Source organism: Chelonoidis abingdonii, chromosome 10 (assembly GCF_003597395.2).
Source record: "Chelonoidis abingdonii isolate Lonesome George chromosome 10, CheloAbing_2.0, whole genome shotgun sequence".
Classification (NCBI taxonomy): domain Eukaryota; kingdom Metazoa; phylum Chordata; order Testudines; family Testudinidae; genus Chelonoidis; species Chelonoidis abingdonii.
The window spans coordinates 35,727,884-35,741,000 of record NC_133778.1 but is presented as its reverse complement, the minus strand read 5'-3'; the positions used below and the strand labels follow the sequence as shown (position 1 = coordinate 35,741,000).

General features: G+C 39.5%; 1 protein-coding gene across 1 annotated transcript in view; it reads right to left on the bottom strand.

Moving 5' to 3' along the window:
• TTN (titin) overlaps nt 1–13,117 on the bottom strand; it is a 321,905-nt gene that overhangs the window by 11,633 nt on the left and 297,155 nt on the right. Inside the window, exons 301-321 of the mRNA XM_075069826.1 lie at nt 12,181–12,468; nt 11,783–12,082; nt 9,631–11,697; nt 9,219–9,521; nt 8,828–9,133; nt 8,448–8,738; nt 8,024–8,323; nt 7,611–7,916; nt 7,032–7,337; nt 6,651–6,932; nt 5,738–6,331; nt 5,350–5,637; nt 4,927–5,226; nt 4,148–4,450; nt 3,530–3,832; nt 2,827–3,408; nt 2,390–2,695; nt 1,993–2,292; nt 1,174–1,749; nt 777–1,082; nt 93–686 (exon numbers count right to left, since the gene is read on the bottom strand). Of these exons, the coding sequence (XP_074925927.1) occupies nt 93–686; nt 777–1,082; nt 1,174–1,749; nt 1,993–2,292; nt 2,390–2,695; nt 2,827–3,408; nt 3,530–3,832; nt 4,148–4,450; nt 4,927–5,226; nt 5,350–5,637; nt 5,738–6,331; nt 6,651–6,932; nt 7,032–7,337; nt 7,611–7,916; nt 8,024–8,323; nt 8,448–8,738; nt 8,828–9,133; nt 9,219–9,521; nt 9,631–11,697; nt 11,783–12,082; nt 12,181–12,468 (9,201 nt within the window). The remainder of the gene's footprint in view (nt 1–92; nt 687–776; nt 1,083–1,173; nt 1,750–1,992; nt 2,293–2,389; nt 2,696–2,826; nt 3,409–3,529; nt 3,833–4,147; nt 4,451–4,926; nt 5,227–5,349; nt 5,638–5,737; nt 6,332–6,650; nt 6,933–7,031; nt 7,338–7,610; nt 7,917–8,023; nt 8,324–8,447; nt 8,739–8,827; nt 9,134–9,218; nt 9,522–9,630; nt 11,698–11,782; nt 12,083–12,180; nt 12,469–13,117) is intronic.

Sequence of the window (13,117 nt, the reverse complement as noted above, 5' to 3'; positions counted from 1 at the left end):
AAACAATATTTTAACTAAAACACAGCAGGAGTATTCTAAACTTTGGAAAGTTAAATAAGAATTTGACTAAAGCATCAAAACACTTTATTCACCTTCAACATCCAAAGAGGCAGTGCCAGACACAGATCCTCCCTGATTGGTAGCTCTAACTTGGTAGACAGTGGCATCATCATCTGTTGCATTTGTAATGACCAGCTGGTGATATCCACCTTTAAATTCTTGTATCTTAACCTTTTCACCATCTGGCAAGATCTCTTTACCCTGTCTAAACCATTTAACAATAGGCTTAGGATGACCAGTGACTTTGCAAACAAATGTGGCAGTGGCTCTGAATTTCACATTCAAGTTTCTTAGTTCTTCCTTGAAATGTGGTGCTTGAATTAGTACATCAGATTTTGGAATGACTGATTGTGATACTTCACTCCATTCACTTTCACCACCTAGATTTTCACATTTTACACGGAATTCATATTCAAGGCCTTCAACAAGACTTTTCACAGAATAGACTGTTTCGTGAATTTCTTCTGTTGTTACTGCAATCCATTTGTTTTGTTTCTTTTCACGTTTCTCGAGGTAGTAATTTCTGATCTTTGCACCTCCATCACTGGCCGGTGGTTTCCAGGACACAACACAAGAGTCCTTTGTAACAGCAGTTACTACTGGTTGACTAGGTTGCCCTGGTTTTTCTGTAAAGAATAAAAAGATTCAAAACATTAAATGAAGTTAGCTTAGTAATTTTCAGGTATATGTAAACTCGTATTTTGGTGCATGCTTACCAAATGGACTTTTGATAACAACAACTGATGAAACCTCTAGTGCTTTGCTAATGCCATATGTATTCTGAGCAGACACACGGAAATAATAGCCTGCATTTTCAGTTAGGTTAACAATTCTGCATGTTGTGCCTGAAATGCTTGAAGATACCAGTTGCCACTCTGTGCCTTCCTTAGCTTCACGTTTCTCTACCACATAGTTTGTTATCAAAGCACCTCCATCATCCTCAGGTGGCTTCCAGCTGATTACCACAGAATTTTTCAGTAGGGCTTCCACAACAATTGGCCCTGTTGGTTTATCTGGTTTATCTACAAAAGGAAAACATAGTATTTTAGTTATCTGCCAGTAAATATTTTAGAGAATATTATTCAACAGAATTATTGGAAATAGATTTAATACCTTGTATTTCCACATTAAGTACAGTGTCAACTGTTCCAAGTATGTTGCTTAGTTGCACTTTATACTTCCCAGCATGGGTCTTATGCTGGACATTCTTAATGACGAGATGAGTATAATGCTCAGTGTTCTCAATAGTAACGTTTTCTGAGTCTCTCAAAGGTTTCTTGTCATGGAACCAAGTGATAGCTGGTACTGGACGACCAATGTACACAATATGGAGGCGAAGGGTGCCACCCACACCTGCATAATATTTCTCTTTCAGTGGGAAGCCAGGGTGGAACTGAGGGGGAGCCTGCAAGAGTAGCTTGCCACTAGTTTCAATCTCCCCAACATCATTGGTAGCCATGCAAGTGTAGACACCTTCATCTTCTTGTTCTTCTGTTATTACAGTTAGTGTATGGGTGCGTCCATCTGATGACATTCTGTATTTTCGGCTTTGTACCAGTTCTTTGCCAAAACGATACCATTTAATGTCAGGAAGAGGTCTGCCAACAATCTGGCATGTCATCTGAGCTGCTTCACCCAGTTTAGTTGTAACATCCGTCATTGCTTGTCTTATTCCTGGTGCTTCTCCAGCTGTAACATTGAAAGGTTAAAGATAAGAAAATTATTAAATGGTCCTCCACTATTACTTTATCTGTACACATCCTTCACTTATACCTGTCACCAGTTTACATTTAAACTTGCAGGCTTATTCTTTAAGACCATATAGCCAATATATAATGTTCCTCAGCACAACATCATAGTTTACCAGGACATAAAATATCATTTAATCTGTCACATAAATCATAGTGACTAGGATAGTACATTTAAACTTACATGTTAGTTTAGTCTTTACTGTCATAGCTGTTCTTCGAGGTCTGCTGACTCCAGTCTCATTTTCTGCAAAAACCTTGAATTCATATTCTGTAGCCTCCAGTAAACCTCCCACTGTGAATTGTCTGTCTTTAATACGTTCTTTATTGCACTTTTTCCATGCGCTCTCTCCAGACTGACGATATTCAATCCAGTATCCCAGGATATCTTTTCCACCATCACATTCAGGCCGTTCCCATTCTAAAGTAATGCTATCCTTAGATATAGAAGTGATCTCAATTTCTCCAGGTTGACTTGGTTTGTCTATAAATTACAGAATTAACAAAAGGTAAATTTCACTTCTCTAAGAACTTCACTAAATTGCGCTCCAAAATGTCAACTAATTTGAACAGTTTCTTACCAAATGGATCTTTGCACACTACTGGTTCAGAAGCAGGGCTTGGTTCACTTTCACCAATGTCATTTTGGGCAATGATGCGGAACTGATATTCAGCATCTGGAACAAGTCCTGTGACTGTGAACATTGTAGTTGTGATTTGAGTCTTGTTATGTCTGACCCATTTCTCTGTAGATGTCTCTTTACGCTCAACGTAGTAGCCAGTGACACGAGAACCACCATCATCTTTAGGTCTGGACCAGAATAAGCTAACAGAGCTCTTTGTGACATCAAGTACTTCTGGTGGATTGTTTGGAGGCTCTGGAGGATCTGTTAAAAATAACGTAATAACCATGTATTTTTAAAGCTCTTTTGTGTGTGTGTGTGTGTGAGATTGTACTTTTACAAACATAAGACATGATAATTAAAGCAGGAATTTTATTGTACAAAAATCTACTCACTCAAAGGTGTCTTTGGTACAACTGGTTCTTCAGATTTCAGGGACTTGCTAATACCAAACTGGTTTTCAGCAGAAACACGGAAGTGATACTCCACATTTTCTTTGAGCCCTTTCACGACTAATGATGTTCCCCTCACTCTGGAATCAACTGTGTACCAGGCAGTCTTAGGTACTTCTCGCCTCTCAATGATGTATCCAATAATATCTGCACCACCGTCGTCGGTAGGAGGTCTCCAGCTTACTCTGACTGAGCGAGTCTGTATGTCATCATACTCAAGTGGCCCTTCAGGTGGATTTGGAATGCCAATCACTCTGACCTGTATATAAACAGCCTTCTTTGCACATTTGTTTTCAAGTGTCAAATCATAGGTACCAGAATCTTCTCTTTCTGCATCTTTGATCACAAGTTCAGTGTGTGTCTCAGAAGTTGCTATCATTGCTCTCTTGCTGATGTCATGGCCTTCTTTAGTCCATTTGCATATCGGTATGGGCTTGCCCTTAATTGGTACTGTAAGCCTGATAACTCCACCTTGTCTCACAAACAGGCCTTCCTGGTATTTTTCAAGTTCACAATCAGGATATTCTGAAAATAAACCCAACATGTGATGTTATATCTATTTTACAGATATTCTGCTATGTCTGTTTTACGCAAAACAATTGCTTATGTCTATTTTCAGCAAAAACTAAGACCTAAAATATCTTACCAAGCATTTCTGTTACTTTGACTGTTCCTGGCACATCAGCAGGTTCTCCAGGCCCACCAGCATTACAGGCCATCACACGGAATCTATACTCTGCACCTTGTGGTAGATGTGTCAAGGTGTACTCATGTATTTTGGTTGGAGTGGTATTACATTTGGTCCATTCAAACTGATCAACCTTTTGCATTTCAATCAAGTAGCCAGTAACTTTAGACCCTCCTTCCTCTTCTGGTGGACTCCAGGCCAGGGACACTGATGTTCGTGTAGTATCAGTAACTCTTGGGTTCTGAGGTTTACCTGGGGGTGCTGCAATAGAAGATCAGATAGCAGGTAAATATATTTTAAGATAGTTCTATGTTTACTTTGAATATCTAAAAGGCAAAACAAAATGTTATCATACACCATTTGATAAGTATTTAGTAATGGTGATGTTTAAACAGGAAACTAATGAATAAAACAGATTTTTAAAAGATTCTTTGTGTATTTAATTAAAATATCTGCTGCAGTACATTAAGCTGTCCAGATGAAACAAATTATTTTGTTTAAACATTACAGCAGATCTTATCAGTGATATTCCCCTCTGCCTCAAATGTTTTCTTCTCCATGTAGGAAATTATTTACCAATTGGGTCCATAGCAACAGCAGGTTTGGACGGACGGCTTGGTTTGCCCATGCCTCTGGCATTGATAGCTGTGACACGGTGTTCATATTCTAATCCTTCAATCAGTCCAGTGGAGCGATAACGTGTCATAGTCACTGGAATTTTATTTACACGGACCCATCTATCTGCTCTAACTTCTTTGCGTTCCACAATATAACCAGAGATCTGTGAGCCACCATCATCTTCTGGTGGATGCCAAATAAGTGTCATGCCTTCACGAGAGACATCAGACACTTGTAGAGTGTCAGGAGGACCAGGAAGACCTGTAACAAAAAGACACAGAATTAAGAAAGAAAATATAGGAATGCATTTACAAATGTAGCTTTCTGGGGACAAATCCATAATACATACTACCTATCACCTGTAGTGCTTTTCATCACCAGATCACTTCACAAAGGAGAGAGCTGAGGCTGAGAGAGATGAAGCGATTTCCCTAAGCTGACCCAGCAGGCCAGTGTGTTGACTTGGGAGTAGAACCTAGATCTCCAGAATCATAGTCCAATACTCTATAGAGCATGTATATTATGCATATACAGGGCAACATATTTGTTTTAGATGTGGCACTTTTTCTTCACAAGTATAACATCATTAGTACACGTGAAAGTATAGCGTGTTATTTGGGCAAAGGAAATAATAGGATTTATTCTAGGGGATCTAGCCCTGTTTGTATTAATACATAGGCCCATGTAAATTGTTCTCCATTTTTAAATGTAGAGAACTGGAGAAAATGTAGACTTACTGATTCTACTCTTGCATTCTATGATGTCAGACTGAAGGTATGATCCAATTCCAAAGCGGTTTGTAGCAGCCACACGGAACACATATTCAGAACTTTCAATGAGTCTAGTGAACTTAAAGGTTGTCCTTGTTACAGATTCGGAAACTGGTAGCCATCCAGGACGGTGTGCATCACGCTGCTCTACCACATAACCACTCAATGCAGCTCCACCATCCAGCTCAGGTTGTCCCCAAGAGATCGTAACAGAAGTTGAATCAATGTCATCAATTCTGATAGGTCCAGTGGGTGGTCCAGGTTTATCTAGGAAAAATTTAACAGAACATAAGTTACTGTTTTAAAAAGAAGCTAGGTTGCCATTGTGACAAATTTCATGATGAAGGAAGGAGGATTGTGGACAATCATATCTTAATAATAAATCCTTACCAAGAATGATAACTTTTATAGTATCAACAGCAGTTCCAGTCGTGTTCTTCAGTTCAAGTGTGTACTCCCCAGTGTCATGTATTGTGGTCTCACGCACACTTAATTTAGCTACTTTGGCTTCAGTTTCAATCTTGGTGCGTTCTGATTCTCTTAGCTTAGAACCAGCGAAGAACCAAGATACAGCTGGAGGTGGTCGGCCACCAATTGGAATAGCTAACTCTATGGGTCTGCCAGCCAGCACATGAACTGTCTTTTGAGTTATTCCAGCAAGGTCAATTGTGGGTAACACTATTAAAAAACAAAACAAAACCTTCTTAATATCCATTTTGTAAATAAAATCACACTTTTTGAGTAGTCCTCAACCTGTTCTTTTAACTATTATACCTACCTTTTTGGTCTTGTACAGTTACTGCTGTGACAATCTCTCTTGGTTCCGACACACCCTTCTGATTTTGTGCTCTGACTCTGAACAAATACTGTTCACCTTCATTTAGTGAGATGATTGTGTGCTCAAAAACTGTAGGCTTCAGTGTCACAACCTTCATCCACTTTTCTGTTCCAGCTTTGCTGGCCTCAATAACATAGCCAGTCAGTCTGCTGCCACCATCATGCTGTGGCTTTTCCCATGCAAGAGTTACAGTTGATTTAGTGATGTCAACTATCTCCAGTTTCTGAGGCACCATAGGAACATCCGACACCAGTACTGCATCAGATGTTTCACAAGGTTCACCAATACCATAAATATTTTCTGGAAACACTCTGAAATAGTACATAGCTCCTTCTATAAGTCCAGTAAGTCTATAAAATGTTTTGCTGCATTTGGTAGCTACCGTCTTGTATGCTCTCATGGTAGCCTCACGTTTCTCAATTATATAATTGTTAACTGGTGCTCCACCATCAATAGTAGGAATTTCCCAAGTAATTGTCACGGAATCTTTCGACACTTCCTTAACTCTCACTGTGGCAGATGGGCCAGGTGTATCTAAATGCAAAATCAAAAGGGATTATTTCCTATTTTCTCTTTTCCTGATTTGGGTAATTACTGAATTTTGGCTAAGTAAAGACATCAGGATTTGGACTTCACAGATAAACTGATCCTTTAGAAACATATTTCCCTTAATTTCTTCTATATCTTTTCTTTCCCTCTCCTCCTCTCTCACCTCACCCCCCATGGTCTTTTATCATTATTTTCTGGGTTCTACTTAAATTGCAAACTCCTTTCAGCAAACACCTTTTTCCTTCTGTCTAAAACAACGTGTAAGTACAGTGCAATATCAATATGTAATAGTAACAATACTCACCATATACTTTAACAACGACTGTTGCTGATTTCTTGCCTGATTGATTTTCAGCCTCAACCACATATTTGCCAGCATCATACCGATTAACTTTATCCACAGTAAGCAGAGTGTAGGTCTCTGTAGTGTCTATAATAGACCGATTTGCAAGGTCAACACCCTCTTTGCTCCATGTAATTACTGGAGGTGGTCTGCCAGATACAGACACCATTAGGCGCAAAGAACCACCAGCTCTGACAGTGACAGTCTTCTTTAGGTCATCAGCAAGTTCAAGGTCTGGTACTTCTGATGGGGAGAGGGAAGAAATACAAAATTAATTAATCTTTGAATAGTTTTAAAGAAAAATATCATCTTTCCATAAAAAAACTTGGGTTTTCAAATTACCTATTCTTTCCACAGGTTCGATTTCAGCTGATGATTCACTGAATTCACTCATACCATTCACGTTTGTGGCAGCAACTCTGAAACGGTATTTCTGGCTTGTTTTAAGAGCAGTCACTGTGAATTCAGCATTCCTTAGGGTGGCAGTAGTGTGTGGTCTGTACCACTGTTCAGTACCTTCTTCTTTCATTTCAAGAACGTAGCCTAAGAGGTCAGCACCACCATCATACATGGGCTTTGTCCATGCCAAGCTTATGCTGTGCCTAGTAGTATCCACAACTCTTGGAGCTGAAGGAGGTGCGGGAGTGTCTTTGGAATAGAGGAACACACATTTCACATTATTGCAGGGAACATTTTACAGTTTAAAAGACCTTATTTAGTAACAATATTCTAAACAATTAGTGGTTAGAAATTTATCTGAAATTAACTATAATCACTTTTATTTTAAAGTCATTGCAAAGCTAGTGATCATAATGAATTCACATATTCTTTTGGATCTCTTATTTAGAATGCCATTGTAGTTAATTATCAGGCAATATGTTTAATAAATATTAAAAATAGATTTTAAATTTGACTACTTACATGATGGCTCCTTGCACAAGATAGATTGAGAAGCGTCACTAGGCTCACTGTTCCCAGCAGCATTCACTGCAGTGACACGGAATTGATATTCACTGTGTTCCATTAGACCTGTAACTTTCAGTCTGGTATCATAAACAGTGTAATCTCTGTTGACTCGTGTCCAGCGTAGACTTCTCTTTTCACGTTTGTCTACAAGATAGTTGCTAATCTCACTGCCACCATCTGATTCTGGTTGCAGCCACTGAATAATGATGTGTTCCTTGCCAATACCCACTGCTTCAGGTGCACCAGGTTGTGATGGAATAGCTGATGGTGTTCAAAAATATGAAAAAAAAAATCAGATTTTTTTTCCAAATATTTCACCTATGAAGAAAAATCCATAAATGCTGGAGCTAAAAGATGAAAGCACTTACTGAAAGAGTTTCTAGCAACAATGGCTTCTGTTTCAAGTGGAACACCTGACCCATACTTATTGACAGCTCTCACACGGAAGATGTATTCATTATTTTTAATAAGTCTTGTCACCACGCACGATAATGTTTGGCATTCAGCCTCAACAATAACCCAGTTGAGCCTGCTGGTTTCACGTCTTTCTACAATGTAGTGCGTGATTTCTGCACCTCCATTTTCATGTGGAACATTCCATGCCAGAGTGCACTTCTCTTCGGTTACTCTGCTAATAGTGATTTTGCCAGCACATGGACCAGGTGAATCTAAGTAGGAGGGAACAAAGGTGTAATTATAGTAGTCAATGAAAAGCTTCTCTCTCTTTTTTTGTAACTATAATTGTGAATTCCAATGAATGTTCACAACAAACCATATCTATGAAATACATACCAAGCACTTTGACAAGGACTGAAACTTGCTTTGTTCCACTTGCATTTTTAACTGTTAGTGTGTATTTTCCACTATCACTTCTGTCACAATACTTGATAACTGCAATGGCCCGTTTGCTGGTGTACTGCAGAGAGATCTTTTCACACAGGTCCAATTCTTTGTCACCTTTGGACCAGAAGACCTTTGGTTCTGGTTTCCCACCAATGGCTGCGTCAAGAACAAGATCAGATCCAGCCCTTATGGTCACAATTTCTCCTTGCAATCTGGCATCCAGCTCAGCCTTTGGTGGTGCTATCATAAAGAGATAAAAACATTAACATTATAGTATTAAAACAGCAAGCTACACAATATTTTAAATGACCTGGGGGAATGTTTCTTACAATATTCATCTTTGCAAGTGACAGCACCAGTAGATTCAGATCCTTTGCTGATTACACCAGCTGCATTCTTGGCTAATATACGGAATTCATATTCTTCTCCTTCACTAAGAGCTGTCACAGTAAAGCAGTTTTCTGAGACAATGGTATAGTTGCATTTCAACCAGCGTCCATCTCCAGCTTCGTTGTATGGTTTGCGTTCTATAATATACCCAATAATTTTGCTGCCGCCATCATAAAGTGGAGGAGACCAGGTCAATGACACTGTAGATCTTGTGACATCTGTTACCTCTGGTCTGCCTGGTGGATCTGAAAGAGGACAATGTAAAATGAAAAATCTAATTCCGTTGCTTAAATAATAAAGAACAAATATACTCTTAAAAGATACACTTACCAACTGGGTTTTGAGCCACTATAGGTCTGGAAGCTTCACTAGCTTTGCTCACACCAGCAGCATTTAGGGCATAAACTCTGAATTGATATTCCAGACCTTCCACTAGTCCTGTGACTTTGTAGTTGCATTCAAAGGATGGCACGTTGTTTTCCTTCACCCAAAGAATAGTATTGCGCTCTTTCTTTTCAATCCAGTATCCAGTGATTTTGCTGCCACCATCATGATATGGTTCCTCCCAGCGAATGGCCATGGCATTGGCAGACACAGAATAGACCTCTGGCCTGGTAGGTGGACTTGGTGGGACTGATTGTAAAAAGTAAGAGAGAAAAAAAGTTAGAATTGCCACTAATTACATAAACCAGAAAAAACAATTTCTTAAAATATATGTGTGTGCGTGTATGTTTGTTTTTACCAAATGGATGCTCAGCAACTATTGGTGCTGATTCCACGGGCTTGCTGACACCAAATCTGTTTTCTGAGCTGACCCGGAAAGCATACTCCATGTATTTGGTGAGATGAGTGACTTTGATCTGTGTACGTTTGACACTGGAATTTATCAGCTGCCATGCTGTTGTACCAGATTCTCGTTTCTCAACTATGTAGTTTGTAATATCAGTGCCACCGTCATCTTCAGGTTCTTTCCATGACAACACACAGGATTCAGCAGAAATGGATGATATTTCAATAGGTCCAGTAACTGCACCTGGTCTTCCGATGACAACCACTGTGACAGCAAATGTTTTCACACCGGCTGTGTTCTCAAGTGTCAAATAATATTTGCCAGAGTCACCTCTCATGCTGTCCTTCACAATCAATGTAGTTCTATCCTTTGTTGTCTTGATGGTCACTCTGTCAGTTTCCTTGAGTCTCATTTCTTCAAGTTTCCATGTTACTTTTGGAGCTGGTCGCCCACTAATTGGTATATCAATAGTAAAGGTGCTTCCAGCTTTGCAAGTTATAAGTTGTCTAGTTATTCCACTAAGATCTGCTGTTGGTTCAATCTGTGGCTCTTTAATAATAACAGAAGAGAAAGCTTCTCTTGGCTCACTGTAGCCTGCATCATTCTTTGCCTTGACCCGGAATTCATATTCATTGTTCTCTACAAGACCTTCAACTGTGAAAGTAAGTTGTTTAGTTTGACCAGCTTCAGCCCAATAGTCAGATCCCTTTTGTTTCATCTCAAGAAGATATCCAGTGACACGGCTTCCACCATCATGGTCAGGTTTCAGCCAAGCTAATACTGCAGAAGATTTGGTAGTATCAATAATATCTAGTCGCTTAGGTGGAGCAGGCTCCTCGGTGGCTACAACTGGCTCTGTTAATTCACATGGTTCACCTACACCATATTCATTTTCTGCTGAAACACGGTAGTAGAATGGCACACCTTCTGCAAGATCAGTGACCTTAAAGATTTGACGAGTACATTTTGAACTCACAATCTGCCAACTACGACGGCTTGCTTCCCGCTTTTCCACAATGTAGTGATGGATGCGGGCACCTCCATCCAAAACAGGAGCATCCCACATTAAAGTAATAGAACCTCTGGTCACATCCTTAAAGGTAATAGGACCTGGTGGGCCAGGAGTGTCCAGTACCTTGACAGTAAATGTAATAGATTTGCTACCACTGACATTTTCTACAGTAAAGACGTATTTGCCAGCATCATTTCTATTGCAGTTCTCCACAGTCAGCGTACTGAATGAGTCAGTTATGTGAATGTCAGCACGCAGGCTAAGGTCTGAGTCTGCTTTAGACCATGTAGCAGTAGGAACTGGTTTGCCTAAAAAGGCAATAAACAGCCGAATAGTTGCACCTGCTCTGACAATGTGAGTCTGCTTGAAGTTTGCATCAATATCAATTTCAGGTGAAGACAGTCTGTCAGTTGCTTGGATTGTAGCAGGAACTTCACAGCTTTCTCCCTTGCCTGCACCATTGACAGCACTCACTCGGAATTTATAATGTTCACCTGCCTCTAAGTCGGTGACCGTATATTTGGTAGCAATACAAGTCTCTGCATTGACTTTATGCCACTCTCCTAAGTCAGCTTTGCACATTTCAATGATGTAGCCAATTATTTCCATGCCTCCGTCAAAAACTGGCTTGGTCCATTCCAAGCTTACACTTGTCTTTGATGTATCTGTCACTTTTACAACAGTAGGCGCGCTTGGTGGGTTTACTGGCTCTCGACATTTAATCAGCCTGGAGACAGCACTTGGAGGTCCTACTCCTGCAGCATTTTCAGCCATAACTTGGAATTCATATTCATTGCCTTCAGTCAGGCCCGTTACTCTGTATCTTGTCTCAGCAATGGCTCTCTTACTGGATACTTTGACCCAGCGGACACTCTTTTTTTCTCTTCTTTCCAGGATATATTGGTTGATTTCATTTCCGCCATCAGATTTTGGTCTAGTCCATGTGAGTGTGATGCTGTCTCCTGTTATATGGGTAGGCTCTGGTATACCCGGTGCATCAGGAACAGCTGCAAAATGGAAAACAGTTTAGAAAACATTCAACAAGAGTTGGTAACTGTGTAGTTATTTGTTCAAGACATAAAGGAAACTTACTGTATGGTATTTGTGCTATAATTGGATCAGATTCTAGTGGCCTGCCAACACCAAACTTGTTAACTGCAGAGACACGGAACTGGTATTCATTGCCCTTAATTAATTTAAGTGCAGTGTAACTGCAGGCTTCACAGTTATCTTCAACTAATGCCCAGGCAATCCTACTGGTTTCACGTTTTTCAATCACATAGTGGGTAATAGCAGCACAGCCATCATTAGCTGGAGGCTCCCACCATAATGTCATCTTCTCTCCAGTAACATTTGTGAATCGTATTGGTCCACCAACTTTTCCTGGAGTATCTGTGATAATAAAGCATCAGAGTTAGAATTTACTTGTGCTGCCACTTACAATGTAAATACTATTTAAAAACAGCTTACTAAAAATATCTACAAAGTACCTTGTACTCTGACTGTAATGTCTTCTTCTTTGGTGCCTGATGCATTCTTGGCTTCTACCGTGTATATACCACGATGGTCCCGAGTGGCATCTCTAACAAAGATAGTGCTAGATCCAATAACATTCGTTATTTCAATGTTCATCTTCTTTTCAATCTCCTTTCCATCCTTAAACCAAGTCACTTGAGGTACTGGACGGCCTTTGATAAGAACTTTAAGTCTAATACTCTCTCCAGCCTTAACAGTAAGGCCTTCAAAATGCTCAGCACCGAATTCGATTGTTGGAGGAACTAAGAAGAAAGATAAAATAAAGTATATATATTCAGTCATATTTATAAAAGTATTCATTCCTAATAAGAAAACAAGTAATAAAGGCATATACAGACTCACTCTTCTGACTAGAAAATTCATATTTTTTAAAATATAGGGATCGATATTATATTGTAAACTGTCCTATCTGAAATTTTATATCTTAAGAATTATTTTTCTATGTTAATCCACTCTCCATCATATTAAACTGTAGGTTAAAATATTAATTGAAATGTGTTGGTGTAATGTGCTGAGCTATTCTAGCAATTTGCATTTCTAAATTCTGCATAGCAACAAAACTATTATCTAACCTAAGACAGACCTATCTTTGCAGCTGCCACTTGTAAACCACAGAACCACAAATTAAGGCCTTTGGCTTCGTTTTAAAGTTATCTGTACTCTTTAGTTCCTGTAGTCAGGCTTAATTGTTGTGAACACTTTTAAGGCACCACAGCTGTTAGAAGCTCCTGCCTTACTCAAAAGAGAAGGGGAACTTCAAGCCCCTATCTACAGTAAAAGCAGCAAAGAATCCTGTGGCACCTTATAGACTAACAGACATTTTGGAGCATGAGCTTTCGTGGGTGAATACCCACTTCATCAGATGCATGTAGTAGAAATTTCCAGGGGCAG